Here is a 25465-nt window from a genome sequence, read left to right as displayed (position 1 = left end):
GCCTGGCTCAGGGGCTCAAGATCTGGACAACTGTGGGAAGATGAGGGTGACGCATGCCCGGAGGTGAGTCAAAGAGCCAGGGACGGGAGGCGAGGGAGGGACGGCGTCACGGAAGGGGAGCTTTGGGGGGTAAGGTTTGGAGAATTAACCACATTTAAGATGAGTATCACAAAGTTAAGCTGCTTTAGGGTTAAGATGGTTGGTTAGAAGCTTCCTCTGGAACTCTATGAATGAGAAGAGTCAGGGTAACTAAGAAGATAATGTAGTTTTGGGGGGGGGGAAGAGCATCAGAAATCATGAATGAGGGAAAAGCCATGGAGCAATGAAAGGGTTATACAGTTTGAAGCCCCGCAGCGTAAAGCCAGGCCAGCCTGGTGACCAGACTGCCAGATCCGCCATCAGAGTTCTGACAAGCCTCCGATCCAGCGTGGGCTTGGGTGGGCCAGTGACTCCGGGGGCAGGTAGGCACTGGGGAGCCATAGCGGGTGCCATCTTGAGAGGGGAAGAGAGGGCTAATGTTTGAGACTAAGGTACTCAGGGAACCTGCAAACAAGAGATAAGGGACACTCGGATACAGTGTGTGGGTGTGAGATGGCTATACAGATGTCCTGGATGAGGAATGGTGAGAGTCTCTGAGGCAGACCTATTGAGAAGCTTAAGTTGTAGGGGCGCGGGAAAGCAAAGGACATGGAAGTCGGTAACTTTGCAAGGACAGAGGCCCATCACCCCCAGTCCACCGCACAAACAGCCCTGAGTCTGTGGTGAGCTTCAGGAGGGAGATTGTCAGAGAAGTAAGAGGGACATAATCAGTTCTTGTATGCAAATGAAAAGTAAAACACACATACCAGAGCCTATGAGATTCAATGGAAGTATGTCAGACTGAAGTGCTTTCATTAAAAAATTAGAGAATTCTTAAGTAACCTGATGATGTTTTTCTAAGGTCTTAGAAAAATAAGGACAAGTTAATCCCAAAATTAGTAAAGATCAGAGAGAAAATTAATGAAATGAAAACTAATTAAACAATGCAAAGGATCAAAGAAACAAAGAGTTTGTATCTGAAAAGAATTAGAAGACACCACTGAAATACAGAGAATTATTACAGTATTCTGAAAACTTGTGCTACAATAAGTTGAGGACTCTGAAAGAAAAAAAGACATTTTTGTACACATAATGACCTATTAAAATTGAACCAAGAAAATACAAAACTTAAACAATAATGAGGAATGAGATTTAAATAGTAAAACAAAACCTTCTAACTCAGAAAAGCTGAGGGCCAAATGGACCTATAAAAACTGCCATCAATGCCTCTCAACCCGCTTCACAATATATAAGGGGACAACACTTCCAAACTCATTCTGTGAGGCTAGTATTATCCTAATACCAAAACCTGATAAGAAACAAAAAATAAATAAAAATACTATAGGGCAAGTTCCTTGATGAGCATAGAGGGAAAAATCTCCAATAAAGGGTTTACAAATTGATCTCAGTAACAGATATAAAAAGATCATACGTCATGATCAAGTTGACTTCAGTCCAGGAGTGCAAGGATGGCTTAACATACACAAATCAATGAACATATCAATATACATGCACCTATGGTTTAATATACAGAAATCAATGAACATATCCATATACATGCACCTATGGTTCAACATACAGAAATCAATAAACCTGGCATCCATGGCCACACCTCTAATCCAAGCTATTTGGAAGACACAGATCAGAAGGACTGTAGTTCAAGGCTAGTCCAGGTAAAGGGTTCATGAGACCTCAACTCAACCAAAAGCTGGACACAGTGATATGGACCTATCATCCCAGCTATGTGGGAGGCTGAGATTGGGAGGACTGTGGTTTGAGACAAGTCTAGGCAAAAAAGTTCCTCAGATAAAACTCAGCTGAAAACACTGAGTATGCTGGTTTACACCTATCATCTTAGCTATGCTGGTTTACACCTATCATCTTAGCTACAGCAGGAAACACAAATGGTTCAGAGTCTAGGATAGCCTGGAAAAAAATGAGACTCAGCTCAAAAATAGCCAAAGCAAAAAGTCTGGAGATAAAGCACCTGTCTCGCAAGCACAAAGCCCTGAGTGAAAATCCCAGTACCACAAATCAATAGACAAGTAAGTAGGTAAATATAATAGGTACGGAAAAAACCTTTTACAAACTCCAACAACTTTTTTTTTTTAATTATCTTGGGCTAGAAATGTGGCTTAGTGGTAGAGTGCTTGCCTAGCATTGCATGAAGCCCTGGGTTCTATTCTTCAGCACCACATAAACAAAAAAAGCCAGAAGTGGTGCTGTGGCTCAAGTGCTAGAGTCCTAGCCTTGAGCAAAAGAAGCTCAGGGTCAGTGCCCAGGCTCTGAGTTCAAGCCCCAGAACTGGCAACAAGAACAAAAATTATTTTTACATAGTTAGGAGTTGCCTTTTAACAATGCATTATGAATCTAACAACTTTTCATGATAAAAGCCCTAAAGAATCTAGGAACATAAGTTTTACATTTCAACATCATAAACACTCCATATAATAAATCTCTAGCCAAAATTGCACTGAATGGGGGAAAACTGAAATCATTTCCTTGAATATCAGGACCAAGCCACAGATGCCCAGTAGAGCCACTGGTAGCCCTAGCAATAAAGCAAGAGAAAAAAATTTAAAAAATAAAGAAGTCAAATTATTCCTACTTGTAGGTGATGTGATCTTATACTTAAAAGACCCTAACCGCTCTAGTAAAAGGCTTAGAGCTCATATGCTTTCAGCAAAGTAGCAGGATACAAATTTAACAAACAAAAACGTGGAGCTTTTCTATACAGCAACAACAAATTACAAATGTCTAAAGATACTGAGGCATAAACTCAAGCAAAGATGCACTACAAGGCACCAACGAAAAGCTGAAGAAGACAGACAAGAACGAACGACCTGAAACAGTCACGGATCTGCAAAATAAATATTTATAAGATGGCCGCGCTGCCAAAAGCAATTTGGTTCAATGCAATAAGGTTCAATGTGATTCCCATCGAAATCCAAATGACATTTTTTCCCCCACAGGAATAAGAAAAAAAATCAATTCTAAAATCCATATGGGAACATTCACAACCTCGAATAGCAAAAGTAATCCTTTGCATAAAGAGCAGTGTTAGAGGTCTTATAATACCTGACTTCAAAGTATACTGTAGAGCCATAGTAAGAAAAAAAGCATAGTACTGGAATGAAACAAGATACATAGACTGACAGAAGATTCAGAAATAAGGCTGAGCAACTACTGCCATCTGATTCCTGACAAGGATATCCAAGACAGACGCTGTGAAGTTCCTTTCAATAGTGGTGCCAGAGAAACTGTAAAGCCACAGATAGAAGACTGAAAGTAGATTCCATCTCTCACCCTATAAAAAAGTCAACTCAAAATGGATGAGAAACTTCATGTAAGGCTTGAGAATTTGTAGCTACTAGGTGAAAACTTAAGAGGAACATTTCAGTATATAGGGGTAGAAGCTTTCTGAAAAGGACCCCAATAGCTCAGGCAATAAGAGCGAGGACTGATAAAAGGATTGCATCAAATTGAAAAGACAGCCTACAGAATAGGCTGTATTTTCTCCAAATAGTCATCTGTCAGATGATTAATATCTAAAGATCTCAAGACACAAAATGCCCAAATAAAATCCAATCAACAAATGTACAAAGGAATCGAACAGATACATTTCAAATCAAGAAGTAAAAATGAAAAAAATGAAAAAAGTACAAATGGCCAATAAATATATGCAAAAAAAGTCAACATCCTTAGCCATGAAGGAAATGCAAATAACTCCAGTCAGAATGGCTACTACGCAGAAAGTGACAATAAGAACGCAGGGGAGAAGGTGGAGTGAAAGGCGCTCTGGCCCCTGCTGGTGGGAGGGACCATCAGCTCCCTCACCGTGGCTCTACAGAAAGCAATAAGGAGCTCCTTAAAAACTGAAAACAGAACTCCCATATAATCCATCTATACCACTTTTGGTTTGTACTATAAAGCTTACCGCAGGGATACGTGCACACCCACATTTATCTCAGCATTATTCACAAGAGCTGAATTATGGAACCAGCCTAGGTAGCCATCAATGGACAGATGGATAAAGAAAACATGGCATAATGTATACAAAGGGATTTTACCTAGTCATTAAAGGGGATGAAATTATATTGTTTACTGGGAAATGGGCAGGACTGGAGATCACTGCGCTGCTTGAAATAAGCCAAGTAGCACATGTGTTCTATCATTTGCCAGAGCTAGGAGGAAACAAAATAAAAAGAATGTCATGAAAGTAAAAGGAGGATTGCTAAGGAAGCAGGAGGGCTAGAGGAGTAAGGGATAAGAGTAATACAGAGAGTGAGTGCAATCAAAATGCATCATATACATGAGTGGAAATGTCATGAGGAAATCCTAAGTACAATGTAACACACCACAGTGAAAAACAAGCAAACCTTATGATGTAGCAAGCTGGCATTTAGACATGTGTCATAAGGACTTTATGGATCCAACTGCATCCGTACACAGAGAATCAAGTACAGAGACGTTAATCACAGCATTGTCAGACATCACTGATGAATGGCGGAAGACACGGGGATAGATCTCAAGTTTATGGTGTATTCATGAGCTCAAATACATTCCAGTTAAGATTAAGAGCCTGGGGCTGGGAAGGTGGCTCAGTGGTAGTGTTTGCCTTGCATGCATGAAGCCCTGGGTTCCATTCCTCAGCACCACATACATAGAGAACAGCCAGATGTGGTGCTGTGGATCAAGTGATGGAGTGCTGGCTTTGAGCACAAAGAGGCTCAGGGACAGCGTCCAGGCCCAGAGGTCAAGCCCCAGGACTGGCAAAAAAAAAAAAAAAAGAGTAAGAGGCTGGTGCTGAGGAGCTGACAGGTGCTTCTACTCCACTGAAAAGTGAAAAAAGTACAAACCACAGGCTAGAGAAGGATCCCCACTTCCCTTCTTTGTGACTATTAAGGAGAAATCTTGGCTCCTCTCTGCCCCCCATTTTTCACCATGCTAGGTAAGTGTAACTGCTGGATGGGCTGAGCCTCCCAAGAACTCTGTGGAGGGGGAAGGGGGGCTAAGCGGAAGAGCCGCAGGAGCTGTGGAAGGGGAAAGGAGGAGGGAAAGGAGTCGCTGAGAAAATACTGTCATGGGCTTGACCAGAAGCAAGTGGTGCGCGTGAGCGGCGCTGGCAGCCCCGGCCCGCCCGCGGTGAGCGGTGAGCGGCGCTGGCAGCCCCGGCCCGCCCGAGGTGAGCAGTGAGCGGCGCTGGCAGCCCCGGCCCGCCCGCGCTCACTTCTCGCAGACTCTAGGAAGAGGCTGAGTCAGGAGCGGCGCTGGGGTGTGTGCAGAGTGGCCACTCACAGCAAAGGAAATTTCAGGAAAGCGGTCTCTCACCTTGGTGATCTTTGGGTCATGGGACAAGTATTTGGAGGTGAGGGTGATCTTTGTCTCTGCGGGAGTCTGGATCTGGAACGGGCCTCACCGGCCACTGTTAGAAGCACCTGGTCCAAGCTGGTGCTAACGAGCAGTGACGGTCTCCTGTGCAGCCTAGGCGGCCTTCTGGTCGTGGGGAGGTGAGGGGAGGGTACCCGGGAGGGGGGGCACCCGGGAGAGGGGGTGGGACTGTCTAAAGTAACAGCGTGTCCTGAGAGTCACCTTAAGATCCAAAAGGATTCTGCATCTATCACACTCTAAAAAGAATCAAACTTAATTCTCATTTAAGTTAATGTGCCACATAATTTAAAGATAACCTGTGTCCAATTCCTGCCCTGCCCCACCTCATTCTCTACATTCTTGGTGAGATGCAGGGGGGTGGAGCTCTGGCCATGCCAGGCTTCCCATGCTTTGTGGCACTATCTCCAGGAGGAAAGCGCACCCCAAATTCTAAGAAAAAACAATTGACAACTAGCTGTTGGCACCTGACTCATTTTAGAATTGAGATGTGTCTCGAGTTCTCTCTGAACTATCTTCAGGTTGGTAAAGGGCATGCGCCGTGAGCAGAATTGTGGATTTGCACACAGACCCTCTCAGGAGGTACTAGTAATGATCAGACGTTTGACGAACCCATTTCTAACCTGCTTTGTGAAAGCAATAGTATTATATCGCATCCTAAAACGGGAAAACCTACTGAGTGAAACTGGACGACAGAACGGTAGGAAGAGGGCGTCCTCCACGGCGAGCAGGGACCGTGCGGCCTGGGGGGGGGAGGGGTGGCGCACTCCCGGGAGCTGAGGCCTGGGCCTGGGCGTGGTGAGCAGCATACTCACCCTGGAAAGCAGCGATGGCAAATGCAGGCCGAGCGGACCACCTACGTCCCTGGCTGAAGATGAGCCCAGCCCGCGTGGCCCAGGGCGGCGTGCAGGCAGCAGGCAGCAGGCACGGTGTGCTCCCCACTCACCCACAGGGGATGGGCACCCAGCCAGCTTCCACACCGCGCCTCCTCCCCGAGACTGTTAAGAGACCTGCAGGCACCTGACCCACGCGGACGCAGCCCCTGCTTCCAGAGAGACGCGCCTGGCTGCTCCTAGCGGTTGGATCACAATGGCCGTTTCTCCTACAAGTCAGAGCAGGCGGGAGCGCGCTGCAGAGCACTCTGCAGCAGGAAGAGGAACCGAGGGAGGTCTGGGATGTGGCGTCAGGGTGAGGACTGGATGGGACCTGCGAACACCAAGCATGCAGGAGCGGAAACCAGCCACGCTGCCGGCCACAAAGGAGCACGCTCCTGGAGTCCTGGCAGGCTGGCATCCTTACTGCACGGCCGAGCGTGGGCGCAGCCTGGCAGGGTGTCCCGGGTGGGAGGGGAGGCGGGCAGGGAGGCTGCGGGGCGCACCAGCCAGGAATGGGAGGCTGGCAACCAGCAGGATGGAGGATTCTCTCCACCTGCAGCCGCTGGCTGGCGTCCATTACGCGTCCAGTCTGCAGGGTGCCCTCCTGCGTGCCAGCCTGGTGCTCCCCGCCATCTCTCCTGGTGACACCCCGGCTCTGGGGACCTGGCCCATCTGCGTGGAGAACAGGCCACACTGAGCACGTCTTTCTCTGCTCACTGGAAAGTCTCCGGTCTGACCCCGAGGCCCCTGCTGGGCATCTGATCAAGCTGACTCACAAGCTGAATCCCAGAACTGCGGATTCCACCACAGCTGACGCAGCCGCTGCCCACGAAGCCTGAACACACGCAAGGGCACGCCGCGCCACTGCTCCTGGCCACGCCCTCGCACCCTTTGCCTGCACCACGCTCACGGCGGGCCTGCTCCAGCCCACAGGCCACCTCTGCTGCCGCTGGTCCTGGGGGCATGCCCCCCAGCCTCGAGAAACTCCTCCTCCAGGAGGTGGGAGCAGCCTGGGCTCCGCCTACCTGGCACCCCTGCTCTGCTGGACGCTTCTGCGTGCGGGTCCGTCCAGGCTGGCTGCGCATGTCTGGACTGGGCTGCCCCTGCGCACCTGCTGGGCGGACAGGCTGTCCACGACAGCTGAGCTAGGGGCCCAGCTCTCCTCAGGATGGCGGCCATCTCTCTGAGAACAGCCCCTCCATGCCCAAGCGCTTCCCAGGCACCATGATGGAGGCGGGGAGACCAGCCGCACGCACAGCTCCTCTGTCTCCGTGCCACTCCTTCCTTCCAACTCCTACAGCTATGTTCTTCCAACCTCCACAGCGCCAGGCTGGCGGCACTCCGCCTCAACACTGCCCTCTGCTCAAGCTCCTGAGTTCCCAGAATGTCTAGGAGCAACATCCCCAGCAGCCCGGAAGAGCTGGGGCCAGGCCTGCACACGGCACCACTGCCCATGTACACCTGTATCCGCACGTGGAGGCTGACAGACACGTGAGGCACAGGACCCCACTCGGCCTGGCCAAGGAGTAAGACCCTGCCTCAAAAGAAGAGGCAGAAAGAGAGGCAAGAAAACCAAGAGGGAAGGGAAGAGAAGAGGGGTAAAGGGGGCGGAAGAGGCGAAGAAAGAAGAGGGAGAACAGAGATGGGGAAGGGGAGTGGAGGAAATGGAAGGGAAAGGAGGGAAGAGAACCCTCGACAGCTTGCTTGGATGAGGCTCTGAGCAGGCTCCAGGGTCACAGGCGGCCATGTGTACAGCCACGGTGCACACCCACAGCACAAACCAATGCACAGCCAGTGCCCACCCACGGTGGCGATCCACGGGAAGAGCTTTGGGACTGGTGACAGATGCACACGTGGGTGAAGGGTCAGGCTGGCTCTCAGGCCACACGCCTGCGCCCTCCCCCAGCCCCGTCCCCCCCCCGCCCACCCACGGTGGGGCTGCACTCACCGGTAGGGCTCCCCCCAGCCCCGTCCCCCCCCCGCCCGCCCGCGGTGGGGCTGCACTCACCGGTAGGGCTCCCCCCCAGCCCCGTCCGCCCGTGGCGGGGCTGCACTCACCGGTAGGGCTCCATGGTGCGCATGCCGTAGAAGAGCGCCTCCTCCAGGAGCCCCAGGTGGATGCAGGCGTCCATGGCGCAGTCCAGCACCTTGAGCTGGTAGATGTTGAGGTCCGGGAGCCGCTCAGAGTTGCTGCTTATGCTCGCCTGGCACAGGGCCAGAACCTGCTCCCACTCTGCGTTACCCTTCGTTAAGGACTGTCTCCACCGAGGAAAAGCTAAAGTAAAATGAGGTTCTGTGGAGGCTGACGACCTCCCGCCGGGAGGGGAGCCCGCGCCGCCGCGTGCACGCGCCCCGGAAAACACTTGGGAAACAAAGGCACGTTTAAGCGGCGGCCTGGCGAGGTAAATTCTGTTGACATCAACAAACCATCTCCATCCAGGCCTGTGCTCTGGGCTCAACCTTCCCAAAGAACCGCGCTTGCGGCACACATTCTCCTTGAGCCTGGCCATGAAGTGAAGGAGGCTGTTCATTCAACTTCTAGGACAAACGATCTTGTTCGGTTTAACGTGATCTCCTCTTGTCAGCATCTGCGCCCCATGTGACGCTGGACGAGGGCGGCTCCGGAGGCTTCCATGGCACAGGAGAGGCCTCCCCTTCGTCTCCATGGTGCTCGAGTCTCGGGCACACACGCATCCAAACACACACAACCCACCGCCGGCACCAGAGCAGCTGCTGCTGCATGGATTTGTGTTTGTTTTTAAAAAATTATTAAGCGCAAGTGAAGCAAACCCCAATCCAAAACTATGTCTTATGAGGACAAACTGTGAACAAAGAGAAGGGCGAGGGGCCCAGAGCCCGCCCTCAGCACCTGTGTGCGCTCTCGCTCGCTCTCTCTCTGGTGATAGGTGCACCAACACATCCAGCATTCCCTGTTTCACCGAGGCCGACTGTCAGAGGGGGGAGGCTGCCGCAGGAGGCGCTGGCGTCCAGCCCCGGTGGACTGCATGGGCACACACACCTCCCACTCTATGGAGGCCGAGGGGAGGCTGGCTGGGAACCAGCCTCGCTCCACACCGGCCAGGGTGGCGCGGCCCCGTCTGGGTGCAACCGGGGAAGTGTCTGAACATTTCAGCTGCAGCAGCCGTGGCATAGTCTGAGGGCGGATGATGCTGGCTCCCTCCACCAGCTGTGTGGTCAAGGTGCTTGGACACGCTGCGGGTTGCGGTGAGTGGAATGAGGGGTGTCTGCGAGGGGTCGTGATCGCGGCAGTGCTCTGAGGGTCGTGGGGGTGGGGGAAGCCCTCAGTCATGGGTACAGAGAAGAGCGACGCAGACCCGGTGCCGGCCTCCCTGCCCGCCGGGCGTCGCTGGCTGTGGAATCATGCGCGGCCTCCCACAGGCCCCATGCCCCGCACACCACGCTGGGAGCCCCAAGCACCACAGTCCTACGGAGGCGAAGGGCTGTGTGCAGAGAACAGTCAGAGTGCGAGGAGCCTCCGTGTCCGTCAGGCGAGGTGTCCACGTGGCCGAGCGTGTCCCCAGAGGCTGCAGGGGCCGTTTCCCAGGCAGGACACTGATTCTGGAAGAGACTGCCGGCTAACCTCGGTAGCTTCACCGCAGGATTAGACCTGACGAACGGTCCGTTGGGAGTGGCTGCCGCTGCACAGCACCAGCCACTCCCGCGCAGATGCCGCCTCACGCTGGTATCGGGCTGCGCGCTACCTGTCTTTCATTGCAGGTGTTCGCACTCCTTGGAAAGCGGTCTGAGGTGACAAGCCTTGGCCCTGAGATCAGAGGTGACACTCTGCAGCCAGGTGACAAGCCTTAGCACTGAGACCAGAGGTGACACTCCGCAGCCAGGCTCAGAACTCGCCCACCGCAACCCCCCACGAGCTGGAGAGCATGACGCCGGCCTTCCTGAACAACACCCCAGTGAGCAAAGAAATGGAATGAAGTTCACCAAGAGGCTTTCCCCCACGTGAATGCCAATGTGTGTTTGCTCAGAATTTAGTCCCTGGCACCTGTGAAGTGCGGGCTGCCAGTCAGGGGGTGCGCTCCACCAGGTGTGGGGCCAGAGACGGAGCACAGAGGTGCCAGGACAGACCCCTTTCCTCTGGGCATGCTCAGATGACCACAAGGTTGGCGGAAAAGAGAAAAGGGAGCCAGCATGCCTGGGAATCAGACCAGAGCGCTTGTTCACCTAATCCCATTATTCTCCTGACGACCGCCATGCTGCAGTGTCCTCTCACAGTGAACCCCGATCGTCTGCACACGCCTCGGCTCCCCTGCTCTCCTACAAACAGCCGGCACGCTTCCTCTGCACCGCATGCCTCCTGCTTACACAGCCCCTCCCTCTGCAGGACAGATTTCCCTCACCGTTAGTTAGCCTGACTCCTATCCTCCCACACTGCACAGTTGCTGCTCCTTCCTCTCCCCCCCTCCTCCTCTTCCTCTTCATTTTTTGGTCAGTTGGTGGTGGGTCTTGAACTCTGGGCCTGGGCGCTGTCCCTCAGCTCTTCAGCTCAAGGTGAGTGCTCTACCACTTGAGCCACAGCACCACTTCTGGTTTTCTGGTGGTTCACTGGAGATAAGAGTTTCATGGACTTTCTTGCCTGGTCTGGCTTTGAACTGTGATCCTCAGGACTCAGCCTCCTGAGTAGCTAGGATTAGAAGCGTGAGCCACCGGCGCCTGACACTGCTCCCTGCTTAACCCCCCAAATTACTGCTGTGCGTTTGCTGCTCCTGCGAGCATATCTCTCTCTGGCAAATGTGTATTAGTCAGCTTTACCACCATAATGAAATGCCAGACTCAGGCTACTTGTGAAGTAAAATCAGGTTTGTTCTGGCGCATGGTTGTGAAGGCCCAAGTCCCTCGTCAGGTGCCACACGGGGTGGTGTGTGGGGAGGCACCAGACGGCACGGCGGGAACGTGGGTCCGCGCAAGTGCTCACAGCTCAACCCCAGAAGCAGTGGGAGGCCGGGAGACCGGGCTCCCACAATCCCCTTGGAGGGAGGGCAGCTCCCAGTGACCTCAGGGCCTCTTCAAGGCCCACAGCACCTCTTGACAGAGCCACCTTCCCTCAGCAGGAACTAACGCGCGTGTTTTCTAGCTCACAACTGTGAGAGTTGTGAGTGCAGTGCTCTGTCTCCTAATTTCGGCCCAAGGTAACTTAGGGTCAGCAAAGTGCCTGGCACGGAGTCAGTTTTCAGCAAAGCCGCTCCAGCTGAGAGTGACTCATGGCTTGGCTGTCCATGGCCCCTACTTCCGTCCACAGACCACAGAAGAGGAGTTCACTCCCCCGCAGCATCACGGCCCTGTGAACCTGGGCCTCTTGCTCCTAGAGTTGGCTGTTTTCTCTGTTCTTCCAGTCCACCCAACTCTGGTAGGCTCAGAACGTGTTCACCCCAACGTGAACAGGACACTGCATGTGTGATCATCCCATGCTAGATAATCTTTTTTTTTTTTCCTCCAGTCCTGGGGCTTGAACTCTGGGCCTGGGCGCTGTCCCTCAGCTCTTCAGCTCAAGGCGAGCACTCTACCACTTGAGCCACAGCGCCACTTCCAGTTTTCTGGTGGTTTATTGGAGATAAGAGTCTCATGGACTTTCCTGCCCAGGCTGGCTTTGAACCGTAATCCTCAGATCTCAGCCTCCTGAGTAGCTAGGATGACAGGCGTGAGCCACCAGCACCTGGCGCTATTAATCTTATTTTGTGATCTACATCTCTGCAGTCCACGATCACAACTGTTTTTCATATTCTTATTACATTTTGCTACTTATCACAGCCCAATAATTCCTTCGCATGTTCTGCTGTTAAGCTTTATGCATATTTACAGACCTGAACTTCTAGACTGAAACAGAAAATTTTATATGCGGTTTAAAGCTCAGCTACCCTTCAAACTCCCAGGAGTCTGCTGGGTTCGTGAGTCTCCGGTCTACTCTCTGCCCCCTTTCCATTCACACTCTCTGCCGTCCTGTCCACTTTTCACAATCCTCTGGGATTTGATGAGCCTGGGCCTTTGACTCTCACTACAGGTGCCGAATCCCAGGCTGACCCAGCCTGATGTGGGGACAGTCATGGTGGCAGCGACTAACTGGCTTCGTTCTCTTACTGTGGCGATCGGACCACTCAGTAGGACATCTGGTCTGCTGGTACCTAATATAACCTTCTTCACCTCTTTTCAAACTCCTTTGTGAAATCTAGGTACACACCTTATCAAAAAGCCCACAGCTCTCTGGCACACCTGCTTAGCGGATCTAGACAGGATCCAGGGGCTCAGTTTTCTTTTATGTTCCTTGTTGACCAACTCTATATACTCAAGTCAGACTGCCAACTAGCTCACTGGAGAACAGATTTGTGAAATGATGTACTTTACCTTTAAAAGTGGAAACATCCACCTACCGACTGTCCCTGTCCCTCATAATCATCAAAAACCCTACCCCACTGTAGATTTTCTTAATGCCTACAGTACAATTAGCTCCAGGGTCTGATGAGCATTGGCTACTGTTTTTCCATCCTGCAGTCTCTTTTGTACCATGGCACCTGCTGCACACTCTGCCCTCTCCTGGCAGCGGCCTCCTGGTGTTGGCCTGTGCCGACGCTGGCCCGACTCAACACACCAACATGGCCAAGCACCAGGGGCCTTTCCAGAGACCTCCACCATGTGCTGCTCCCGTGCTGAACTTTGACCCGCCCGTGTTCCTCACCATTTATGCTAAGGGAATTTATTGTGCGGAATTCTCTTGCTGTACGGTCAGTCTCCTGGGTCCGGGTGTCCATGTTATTAGATCACAAGGATTCTATGCTCTTGAGAATGAAGGTGAATAGGAGAGGAAGGGAATATAGGAGTTTGTTACCATTTACACATAAAGAAACTGCTGCCACCTCTCCTATTACAACTAGGCCACGCTAACGACTGGTGGCAAGGCTCTCCTGATGATCTTACAACAATCTTCCAACAACGGGGTGGGTCCAGAGATGCAGCCTGAGGCCAGGACACCGAGGAAGACTTATGGAGAGGTCTAACCCTGCCACTGTCCGGCTCTGCCGCAGCGAAAGGATACGCCACTCTGCCTTCAATTCTTCAATCTTCTTCAGTGATTCTCGGACTTCCTTCCACACTTGCTCATCACCGGCTAGCATGTCAGCATCCTGCACAGGCCACGTTGAAAGACAGGAGGGAAAAAGACAAATAACTCAATTATGCAGTGAGCAAAGGATCTGAACAGACATTTCTCCAAGGAAAACATATGAACAGCCTGGGAGCACAGGCGCTGGGAATACGCTCCACATTAACCCTTGGGAAAACACAGTTCAAAGCCACAATGAGGGTTTTCATACCCACTAGTGTACCTCGTCAACAGGAAGCAGGAAGGGATGCAGAGAGACCAAAGTGTTCACACTCGGCGGGTGGCAACATACCCTGGCAGAAGGACAGACTTTCCAGCCCCTCAGCCGCGTAACCACAGGGCCACCTTGCCACCCCTGCAGCCCCAGACACAGGCCAAGAGAAACGAAGTCATGCTCGAAAAAAACTTGTACACTGATTATTCATGGTTCACAATAGCCAAAAAGTGAGGACAACCGAAACGTCCATCAACTCATGAAAGGGTAGATAGAGAGTAAAGTCCAGTGGGACGTTATGCACCAGTAGCGTAAACGGAGGGCTAGCATCTGCTACAGCGTGCATGAACCTAAAAAGATAACACCAAGAGACAGTCACCAGACACCCATGAGGGGGATGAGTGGCAGGGGGTGGGGAGGGGGAACGCAGGCACGGAGAAGAGCTAGCAGTGGCCCAGGCAATGCACAGTGATTGCCAAGGGACAGAAATGTGCTAACTCGCTGGGCTGCTGGTTACACAACTCTGTAATAGACTACAAAACCCACTTTAAACTGAGCAAACCGAGTTAGGCTTTATTGCTCAGTAAAACTGCTATGTGAAAGACAAAGGAAAGAGACCGAGTTAAGAATGATTCATGAGGAAGCCTTCAGATCATGTGGTAACGAAGTGTGACATTATCCACCACTGCACTGCACACCCAGGTGACTAACTGTGACTTCTGCGAACATTAGAAACAAACTCTAATATTCAAAGAAAGGATTCAAAATAAACAGATGAGAAACCGTTTCTTCAGCGTGCGCTCTGCTCCCGCTTAGCCCGAGGCCCCAGCTCGGTCTCTCCGGCATTGTGCCGGGCTGCACGCAGCCGCTACGCGATCAGCATGTTCACTGAGTGACTCAGACCGCGTGGCCCAGAACTGCGTCCCGCTGATCTTCACGGCTGTTCCGTGTCACGTGTGGCAACACATGGGTGGGGGGGGGGTCAGCCGTGAGAGAAACAGAAATGGGTCTGAGTTTTGCCGGTATGCAGCCGTTCTAAGCAACTGAGAGGAAAATGGTCTCCCTGTCCCCGTGAGGGTCGCCTCCGCGCCCCCGAGACCATAATCAACCTGAAACCTGGGTTCAGAGACGTTGTGCGGCCTGTCCAAACCCTGAGCGCGGATGGGAAGCTCACAGCTGCTCGGTCCCTTCCCGGTGCTGTGCGTGTCCTCGGGTCCGGCGTCCCCGGCGTGGCCCAGTTCCATGAGTGAGTTGGCCAGCAGCGTCAGGTGGCCACTTACATTTAAAGCACTTCAAATTAAATGCAATAAAGATGCCAGCTCCTCACGCAGGGCAGGCAGGCAGGCAGGCGGTGGACAGCACGCAGTGCAGCACTGACCCCAGAGCGTCTGCTGGCCTGGAAATGCTGCCTGACGCTGCTCTCTGCCGAGTTCAGTTCCCAGGGGCCCAGTGTGTGTGGGGGGGGAGGGGAGGCACACCATCCTGGGGGCGGAGTCGGGGTAAAGCGAGGGGACAGACCTTCCCAGAGTGCCCGGACACCCCTGGAGACACCTAACAGGTCTCCTGGGAAACAGAATGACAGAATGAGTCCCGTGGACCCTGTCCAAGAACGCAGGAAAACACCAGGCCACTGAGAACCGCAGAACCGAGATCCCAGGTCAGATTTGTCACCTGAGTGTATCTGTGTGCACGCATGGTACAAAAGTGAGCACCACTCACACGTGCATGGGGGGGGGGGTAACGCCATGCTGTTAAGAAGCCCGACAGCGTCTCCCTCTAGATGCCACTCCCGCTCCAGGCTCTTGCTGGCCTTGTGCAGTCCCGATCCACACGTCCTCTCCTGCCTTGCTGTCAGTCCCTCGGGATTCTGTGCTCCATTTCTGGGTGTCACTGCGCCAGTTCAAGCCCCGGGCTCTGAGAAGAGCGTCTGACTTGTTAGTTCCGGGGAAGGCAAGATATTCGGCCCTGGAGGAGCCCAGAACCGCCGGGGCCCGCATCCCTGTGATGGCCTCGGAGAAGAGGAGGAGGTGGGAGAGGCTGTCGGCGTAAGGGGAAGGAACAGGCCAAGGAGTCCCAGCAGCTTCCCATTCTGGAAGAGGTAAGTGGGAGGTGGCCCTCCCCCCACCCCCACACCCCCTGCCAAGCACCTAAAGGGGAAGCAGCCCCAGGAGGCTGCCACCCCAGTCCAGGGGCCATGTGCAGGTGATGAGCATGGTGCCTTTATCTCGGAGTCTGTGTTTGTCACCGTAACAGTCTCTGAGGTGCCTTGTGCATTCCTGGCCGCGGGGCCTTTGCACAGGCTGCCGTGTACATGGTGTGAACTGTTCTGAGCACCCATCTTCCCCATGCCTACTAGGCCAAGCTGGAGGCACAGGGGTGGAGCAGTGAAAGAATCAAGGCCCTCCCAGTGGTGATGCTGAGGCGGGGGCAGAGAGAGACAGATGAGGGCTCCTGGGTTGAGCAAAACCCACCCAACTAAGATGGCGTTTGAGCAGGGGTCTGCAGGGGGCAGAGGAGAGAAGACAGGGCCAGGACAGCAAGTGCTGAAGAGCCAAGGCAGCAGCAGGGCCTACGGTGTTCCAGAATAAGCCCAGGGGCTGCAGGATGCCTGCCTGGGCACGCCAGGTCTTCCCCAGCTAAGCATCAGCTGTGTGCATGGAACACAGGGCTCCTGGCCTCTGAACGCTCAGCACAGAGCCGCGAGCTTGCATCAGAGAGCTGCAAGCTCCCGGCAGAGGGAGGACCTGCAGTGGGTGACTCTCCGGATGTCCCATTGCTCACCGCGTCTTGTGAAGCATCGGTACCTGGTGAGGCACAAGAAAGCTTAAGGAACTGTGCTGGTGGCCTTTGGCCTCGTCAGCCCGGGCAGGGTTCAAGGCCAGCTCTGTCTCAGGTCGTCCTGCTATACCCTCAGTGGGTCTGAATGCCCCGCCCCTTGCGGTTGCTTCAAAGTTAAAGCTTAAATCTGGGCCTTAACAAATTCAAAACATCCTAGTGTCTAAACAGTGTTAAAAGAAAAGTAAAACCCTCCAACGCAGAGCCCTCGCGACGCTTCCATCAGGCAGGGTGAGACGTGGCCCGGAACTGGGCCATTCCACACGGGAATTAGATTCATAACAAACTCCACCAGCAGCGAGGATAATCAGATTAGCTGTTCTCGTGGGCCGACCCCTAAGCCCTTATTCAACGAGCAGAAGAGCAGGCGGGCTTGGTGACTGCTTTCCAGTCCCAGAAGCATGGCAATAAGAAGGCTCGCGGGGGGGGGGGGGGGGGGCAGGCAAGGCTGCACTCATAGCTCAGAGCCGGCCCTGTTGCCTCTTGGCTTCCTCTGGCCAAGAGGTGCGTGGACCTCATCCCTGAGTGGAGCAGAGGCCATCCACGTCGCCTCACTAGTCGCTCAATCAACACCGCAGACAGCTCAACTGTAAAAACAGGTACCCATGGCACAAGAGACTCTGACCTCCACATCAGCTGGCAACATGCTTCTTTTGGGTTTCCGAGGAGGAAGTGCACCTGCCGGGTCAGCGGTCACTAGCAAGGGCAGTCACGTTCCTCCACGGCGTGACTGTGAAGTCCAGGAGGCTGCCGAGCACTGCGGGTTCCACGCCAGGTAGCACAGCAGATGCGTCCATCCGGCTCCCGTCCAGCATCTGAGAAGCCTGATGCATAAGGGCTGGAGACTGAACATGTGCCCTGAGCTACTTTCAGATGGTTCTTATTAACAGAAAATGAAAAGGAGAAAGGCTCTTTCCTCCCCAGTGCTTCCTGTTACCCAATCCTCATATAAACCCCAACTAGCCTAGACTGGAGGACATGAAACACAGGTAATGAGCATTTATAAGCTTTCCAGTAATTCAGTATGTCTAGTCTTCAAGAGGAAGAAGGGATTTTTGTGGTTTTTTTCGTAAAGTTCAAATACAGTGTTTGCACTCAGGAAAGAGACTGGGAAGTATCAAAATTCAAAATCACGAGGGAAATAAAGTTTAATTTGCTGTGTGTTTGACTGCAGTGTTCTGGTTGGTGGGAGTTGTGGATTAATATACAACGCCACTCCAAAACCGTTAAGATGAACGGGAAACATCTCTGCTGCAACCAATTTCCATGTCTGTTGGCAAAGGCAGCGGAAAGCAGTTTAGATTCTTAGATTCCACTTGAGGGGAAAATGGCTCTTTCCTAAAGCAGAGACGCAGTGGCTAAGAATGGAGCGGTCACCCTTGTACCAACCCCCGACCATCAATGGGCATGAGGAGCATCACCGGCCAGGGTTAGGGGAGGGAGGCAAGCTTCTCAGCCCAGGCTCTGACTGCTGCACGTTCTGTTCAGCTGCTTGTGAACCCTGGTTCCACAGCCGTGCCTAGCCCACACCTTTCTGAGCCAGGCCTCTCCGAGAACCTTCCTGAAGCCCACTTTCTTCAGCGGTAGCCACCCTCAGTAGGAGCACCCCTGACGCTGCTTCTCTAGAACCTTGGTCGTCAGCAGTCGAGGCCAGGGCCAGTGGACAACAGGGGCTGACTAGAGTCAGCCTGCCTCGGTGGATGGAGGAGTCTGCATGCTGTGATATAGTCGGGGTCCTGCTGAGCCATGCCCGCCTTGCAAGACCACGCCCACAGTCCTGCGGAGCCACGCCCACCCCACAAACTATGTCCTCGGTTCTGCGGAGCCACGCCCACCGGGCAAGACCACACCCACGGCCCTGCGGAGCCACGCCCACCCTCACGGACTATGCCCACAGTCCTGCGGAGCCACGCCCAGCCTCACAAACTATGCCCTCGGTTTTGCGGAGCCACGCCCACCGGCAAGACCACGCCCGGTCCTGCGGAGCCACGCCCACCCTCACAGACTGCCGTGGGTTCTGCGGAGCCACGCCCAAGGTCCTGCGGAGCCACGCCCACCCTCACAAACTATGTCCTTGGTTCTGCGGAGCCACGCCCACCCGGCAAGACCACACCCACGGTCCTGCGGAGCCACGCCCACCCCACACAGCCTTCGCCCTCTGCCTAGCGGGCTCTCCTCAACTTAGCAGACACCACCTTGAGAACTTCCCCGGGTTCCATGCCGCTTGCCCTCCCACCCAAGGCCGGCATCCAGGTGCTGGGAGAGCCCTGGTCTCGCCAAGACCACTTTTTGGGTCCAAGCAGCTGCTCATCTGCCCAGGAGCCCCGTGGTCTTCCTGACTCACCTGGCCGCCCCTCCCGGCCTTCATGGCAGCTGCAGGCTGCTTGCTGCTGGCGTTTGCCAGCTGCCCGGGCTGCCCTACCGAGCAGACCCAGGCCACAGGTCCGAGATGGAGGCCTGTCAGGAGCAAGGCTCCTGTGTGTCCTTCCTGACTTCTGAAGGACGGACAGCAGCCTCGGGTGTGCGCGCCTTGCCAGCTTCGGCCCACCCGCCCCTCCTCTGCTCTGCATGGATCCCCATCCAGTTCACAGAGCACGCCTACATCTGCAAAGGTGTGGTGCGGGTTCTAAGCCAGCACCCGCACGGCTCCGGCGGTGGGCGCCCAGGGTCCACGCTCGGCACGTCCTGGCCAGCACACGAGCAACGAAGATCCTGGGCAGGGGGCAGCCCGCTGCCTCCGTGAGGAAAGCCTTCCTGGAAACCTCTCCGGCCTCTTGGGAAGCAGAGGGCTGCTAGCCCGGCTCGGAGAAGCCTCCCAGCCCGCTGCTCAGCGTCCGCGGCAGAAGGCCAGCGGGTGGCCGTGCATGGCTGTGGATGCCCCGACTCCGGCCATCCCCATCGCCGGCCTTGCTGGCTGCATAAACACAGGGGGAGGCTGGGACCTGGGAAAAAGGCAAGGATTTTACAGGAAAATGCTTCTAATGGCAACAGCTCTTCAGATGAAATGCACCCCCATTCCAGGGCGGCTTTTAATTTAGCGGAGATGAACACCACAGCCTTGTCTCCGGCGTCTTCGCTGTTTCCTTCTCTGGGAGCAGCTGTTTCCACTCTTGGCTAAGCACAGACAGGAAATTGCTGGAAACTGTAGCCCAACAGGGTAGGGTCAGGACCAGGGGCAGCAAGGACGCGGACAAGCGAGATGGGGCTGCTCAGGGTGTTTCAGACAGGAAGAGGGCTGGCGTGGGTCTGTGGCGAGGCCTGGGTTTGGTACCCAGCTCCTCTTGGGAGGGGAGGAGGAAGGGATTCCACGACTCCAACGCCCCCAGCACAGAGGAAGGAACCATGGAGGCCGCCCTCAGTGCCAGCCCTGCTGCTGGAGAGCTGTGCGACCCGCCACCAGCACCGCCTCCTGGCCTTCCCCAGGTGAGAAGTCGATCCGGGTTACCATGGAGATGGGGCCCAGGCATCCTGCTCCATTAGTCACCCAAGCAGAGGTGTCTGCGGTGCATGCTGGGAGACCTGGAATTCTGATGGGAGCGACTTTGGGTTATGTGGCTGCACAAATGAATTGCAAATCCCTTGGTTCCTTTCTCTCCCTCTTTCTATTTCCACTGTGTTTTCTTGTACATCCCCTGCCCCAGACCCAAGGCTATGCCTAAGGCTGCCAAGCTGCCACAGTTACAGAACCCACGGACAGCCTCCATGAACCTCCGTGGGTATGGCTACCCTGGATGACGTTCCAGACCAGGCAGGCACATGGCGCTGCTTTCTCCTGAAGCAGGCACGCATGGGAGATCACTTACCTACGGTCCCAGTCCCGGGGGGGGGGGGCTGGGGCGTGCTGGACGCGGGGCTGCACATCCCACTGGGCTGACCACGGGGGACCCGGGGGAGATGGCACTAGACACGGCCCTTCGCTCACATCTGCATCTGCGGTCCGGAGGGGGACGGCGCATTCTCAGCCCCACACGTGGCCGCCCTGAAATCCTCAGACCATGAGTCAAAAAGTTCATAAGGACAAGGCCACATCTGAGGGAGACACTCGATGCTGCAGTTTTACTTTAAAAAAAGAGAGAGAGGTCTGGAATATATTTTGTCTCCCAGTGGAAAAGGTTAGCATTCCCTAAAATGTTCTAGAACAATCCCAAGCGGGGGGAATTAGTCTGGAGGGCCGGGGGTGGGGCCTGCATTCCTAACTCGGCTTTGGGAGGGGGAGCACAGCGCAGCTCTTCTGTGCCCCCCAAGGCCCTGATCAGAATCGGCTGGCCACAGGCTGTCCGGAGTGGGGGGCAGCCCGGAGGGCCTGGCGCCAGGCGACAGTACGCACAGTACGCATCTCATATTCCGGTAACTCCACGCTGGCCCCCGGCCAGGGGACCTCTGTGTAACATCCAAGATAAAAGCTCTGGCTGTGTGTGGCGCCCTGCCCCCTCCGCTCCCCTGTAACTGGTAAACCAGGCGCGCGGCGCCCAGCGCAGGCCCGCCACGCGGAGCCGAGCTCTGATGGGGCTTCGGAAACGCTGCCAGGGAGCAGGCAGAGGGTGCCCGCTCCATGCAGAGTGGGGATCTCTCCCAAGACTTGAGGAGCGTGGGGGAGGGGTGGGGAGCTGGGAGCAGACGCCAGCCGCTCCTCCTGGGAAGACCCACCCCCGCCCCCACCCTGGGGAACTGGGAGCGGCACGGGGTCCCCCGCGTGCTCAGTCAGTACCAGCATGGGATCAGGAACATCATCAAACCAGGATTTGGGGGTACAGAGGGCATGGCTCTTGATCCTTTTCATTTTACTTTGGGGTTATCCTTTGTTGGTCCAAGTTACACAGTCCTAGACAGTAACAGACAGTGCTGTTTTGAAACCACTTAACTTTGCACGTGACTCTGAGTGAGACCTTAGCGTAGAACATGTTTATACACTAGAACACATAAGGGCTTCTGGAAGTAAACAAGTAGGAACCTTGGGAGTAGCCCTGGGGGACCTGAGCTGCTCACGGCCCTGCAGCAGGGCAGGCCCCAGAGTGGCTCAGCCCGGGCCGGAGGCTGCAATCCTGTGGGAGGCTGCAATCCTGTGTGGGAGGCTGCTATCCTGTGTGGGAGGCTGCAATCCTGTGGGAGGCTGCAATCCTGTGTGGGAGGCTGCGATCCTGTGTGGGAGGCTGCAATCCTGTGTGGGAGGCTGCGATCCTGTGGGAGGCTGCGATCCTGTGGGAGGCTGCAGTCCTGTGGGAGGCTGCGGCGGCCTCCTTCCCCTCCCACCCCTGCTTCATGCTCCCAGGTGACTGTAACCACTTGCACTCAGGACCAAGCTGCCCGCCAGGGCCGCGCCATCTGCTCCAGCCCCACTGCCAGCTCCAGGATCCCCTCCCCGCCCACTCACCTCACGACCCCTCCCCACGCTCTCTGCTGTGGACAATGTGCTCAGTGGTGGCACGGACCGGGGTGGGCCCTCCGCTGTCCTCGGCCTGCAGCGCGGTGTGCGGGAACAGCAGGGAGGGGCCCAGAGGCTGCCTCGGCCTCCCCGGGCTCCGGCCAGGGCTGAGAGGTCACAGCAGTGACTCGATTCTGATGTGGCTCTGACGGAGCAGCAGGGACACCTTCACCCCTGCAGGAGCAGGGGGCCGGCGGGGCGGGGAGTACAGCCCCGGAGCCGCGGGAGGAAAGGGGAGGGAAAGCCAGTGAGGCGCCAGAGCTCCCCCCTTTTACTGGAGTCCTGCTTCCGAGAGCCACAGGGAGGCGGGTTACACGCTTCTGAGGGAAAGAGGAGGCTCACGGGAGAGGCTGAAGCGGCGGCGAAAACCAGGCGGGGAGGAGGTGAAGTATGAACTGTGTTTTCAGATTTCTAGGTGGAGAACACCTGCCTGGGGGCAGGAGGACCAGTCAGGTAAGGCCACAGCAACGCGGAAAGCTCGGCACCAGCCGGAATAAGGCAGAGGCCGCCACCACACACAGGTTACAGGAGTAAGGCGGAGGCCGCCGCCACACACAGGTTACAGGAGTAAGGCGGAGGCCGCCACACACAGGTTACAGGAGTAAGGCGGAGGCCGCCACACACAGGTTACAGGAGTAAGGCGGAGGCCGCCGCCACACACAGGTTACAGGAGTAAGGCGGAGGCCGCCGCCACACACAGGTTACAGGAGTATGGCACACACCACACAGGTTACAGGAGTAAGGTGGAGGCCGCCGCCACACACAGGTTACAGGAAGGCGGCGACTTGGAGTCGGCTTGGTGGAGAGGAGGGGACACCGGGGCAGTGGCCTAGCACCTGGCTTCTGTGACTGGGGTGCGACGAAGCCTTCGGGTGTGATCGGGATGAAGGAGGGGGAGCTGGGGAGAGCCGAGTGCCCGGTGGGACGTTCACCCACAGGGCAGTGGGAGGTGGGAGGGGCTGTGGTGGGAGTGGGTGCCGGGAACGAGCTTCCTGAGGCGGAGGGGAAGGGAGCGGGCAGGGCGGGGGCAGCGGTGTTGGGGGCGGTGAGGCGTCTTAGGCCAGTGGCTTAGTACTGCTGGACAGCCATCCCGAGCGAGCGGGCCTGCGGAGGACAGAGTGGCGGGCACCGGCACGCTGTGCAGAATGAAGATGGGTCAGCTGAGGACACAGAGCTGGCAGGGAGGAGCGGGCAGAAGGCGGGCGTGGGGCAGCGCAGAGTCCGTGCAGATCAGCGCTCAGCATCACAGGTGCAGAGCAGCAGGGACGGATGCACTGCAGCACCGCAGCGGCATGCACCCCAGCGGGACGCACCGTGGCAGACGCACCCCAGCGGGACGCACCGTGGCAGACGCACCCCAGCGGGACACACCGTGGCAGACGGACGGCAGCGGGACGCGCCGTGGCAGATGCACTGCAGCGGGACGCACCGTGGCAGACGCACCGCAGCGGGACGCACCGTGGCAGACGCACCGCAGCGGGACGCACCGTGGCAGACGCACCCCAGCGGGACGCGCCGTGGCAGATGCACTGCAGCGGGACGCACCGTGGCAGACGCACCGCAGCGGGACGCACCGTGGCAGACACACCGCAGCGGGATGCCCCGCAGCGGGCCACGCCGCGGACATCATCCACCGGTGGGAAAGGTACGGAGGTGGGGGGGGAGCACACTACAGGAAGGAAGGGAACAGCCCTTCTCCTGCAACTCCCGTCAGCTGACCGGGTCCCTGGCTGGGAAGCGCAGGCGTGCGTGCTCCCGCGCCTCCACTGCCCCCCTGCAGCTTTCCACGCACGCACTTCTGTTTTATAATGAATCTGCAGTCTCCATCATGGGCCTAGTGGTCATTACAGTAGTGGAAGTAAGTGTGTAAAATGCACGCTTGCTTTATGATTCCAGTTTGTGCAAGGCACTGGTTCGCCTCCTAGAACAAAATCTGAGCACCTGATGAGAAGTCAGCTCTGCAGCATCTCTCCAGAGCTCCGTCCAGAGGGGCTGGGCTGGCGGGGGGGGGGGGGGGGGGGGGGGACGGGGGGGAGGGGAGGACGGGAAGCTGCCACGCCCGCACTGAGGCTCTGAGAGGCGCAGGCCCAGGGAGCACAGGGCTCGGGCCCTGCCAAGCCCTGGGCAGGTGAGACGGTATCAAGGCCACAGAAAGCTCTGGCCTTCTTTCTCCCAAGAGGAATTATTCACAGAGGCGAGCACAGCAATCTTTTGGAAAAGTTTCCATCTTGGGTTGCGGATGAGGTGCACGTTGGGGTGGCGGGAGGATGTTATGAACGCTGTCGCAGTGTGGCTGCGGCTCCTCCGACATGGTGAGAGGCAGTGACACCCCCAGAACACACACAAAGTGAGTGTGCACAAGAGCACCTCTGGCGGGTGACTTCCTGTGTCTCGAGGACCCAAACGCAGCGTGCTGTCCCGAGGAGCACCACAGACACGTCCTGCCCACCTGAACCCAGGCTCCAGAGGCTTCTTTGGCCACGTCTGTCACGGTCATCTATGCAGACAAGGAGGACATGCGGTGTCGCTTCTGGCTGGCTGAACCACTGACCACACGTCAGTATGGACACTGCCACACGAGATCTGTTCTTGGTAGGAAGCATTTCCCCTACTGTACAGAAGAGGCTGGATCAAATAACAACCACGACATGATCGAGGAGTAGTGTGCTAATTTAATGCTTTACCTTTAAAATCATTTGAATGAGGTGAAAAACCACTCAAGGCTCTAATGACAGAGCTGCAGCTGAAAAGATGCACTAACATCCTCAAGATTAAAGAACTAAAAAGCGGTAGAGGTGGGCTTCTCTGCTATACGCACAGCCTCAAATATCCAAGTATCTGAGGCCGGGCGGGTGGATGAGACACCTATTCTCTCTTCCTGTCTTGCTCACGGGAGGCACTAGGAGCCTGAGGCCCATGGCAAGAGGCAGGTTTTAGTGGGTGGGACAGCTGGACTTCCAGTCACAGTGGCCTGGAGTGGGGCCCTCTGCCTAGAGACACCGTAGGCTGCCTGAAGACCTCTTCTACGCTGGAAGCACCCCTCCATCTGGCACCTGCCCAGGGGGCCCTGCCTGAGGCACACAGGCCTCGGGGCAGGGCTTCTTTTCACTTGGTTAACTACAGAACTGAACAGATCTCCTCCACTGGGCTTGTGTGGATTCTACTTCACGCTCCTCCTCGGATGAAAATGTTCTACGCTTGCTACCACTAGGCCTGTTGACTGAAGAGTGACCCCCGAGCCCTGGAAGCGCGCTTTGGGAAGACAGGACGAATGCTGGGCACAGGCTGGGCACGGAGAGGCCCCACTGACGCGGCGCTGGGGAGCGCGCGCTGTCTGGGTGGATGGCTCACGCGCGGGCAGAGGGAGATGCGCTGCGTCGTGCTCAGTGCTCAGCACTGTTTGCAAAGGAGCGGAAAGAATCTCCCTTCCTAGCTGGACGCACTGGCTCAAGCCGGTGGGAGGTAGAGACTGGGGGACTGAGCTAAAGGAAGTTCCTGAGACCTCATCTCAACCAGCACCACGC

General features: G+C 55.5%; 1 protein-coding gene across 1 annotated transcript in view; it reads right to left on the bottom strand.

The window, feature by feature from the left end:
- Smyd3 (SET and MYND domain containing 3) overlaps positions 1 to 25465 on the bottom strand; it is a 325260-nt gene that overhangs the window by 34758 nt on the left and 265037 nt on the right. Inside the window, exons 9-10 of the mRNA XM_013017284.1 lie at positions 13405 to 13492; positions 8400 to 8574 (exon numbers count right to left, since the gene is read on the bottom strand). Coding sequence (XP_012872738.1) covers positions 8400 to 8574; positions 13405 to 13492 — 263 coding nt within the window. The remainder of the gene's footprint in view (positions 1 to 8399; positions 8575 to 13404; positions 13493 to 25465) is intronic.

This window comes from Dipodomys ordii, unplaced genomic scaffold, assembly GCF_000151885.1.
Source record: "Dipodomys ordii isolate 6190 unplaced genomic scaffold, Dord_2.0 Scaffold35, whole genome shotgun sequence".
NCBI classification, from domain to species: domain Eukaryota; kingdom Metazoa; phylum Chordata; class Mammalia; order Rodentia; family Heteromyidae; genus Dipodomys; species Dipodomys ordii.
The sequence above is the reverse complement of the archived record's forward strand: the minus strand, read 5'-3'. Positions and strand labels throughout refer to the sequence as shown.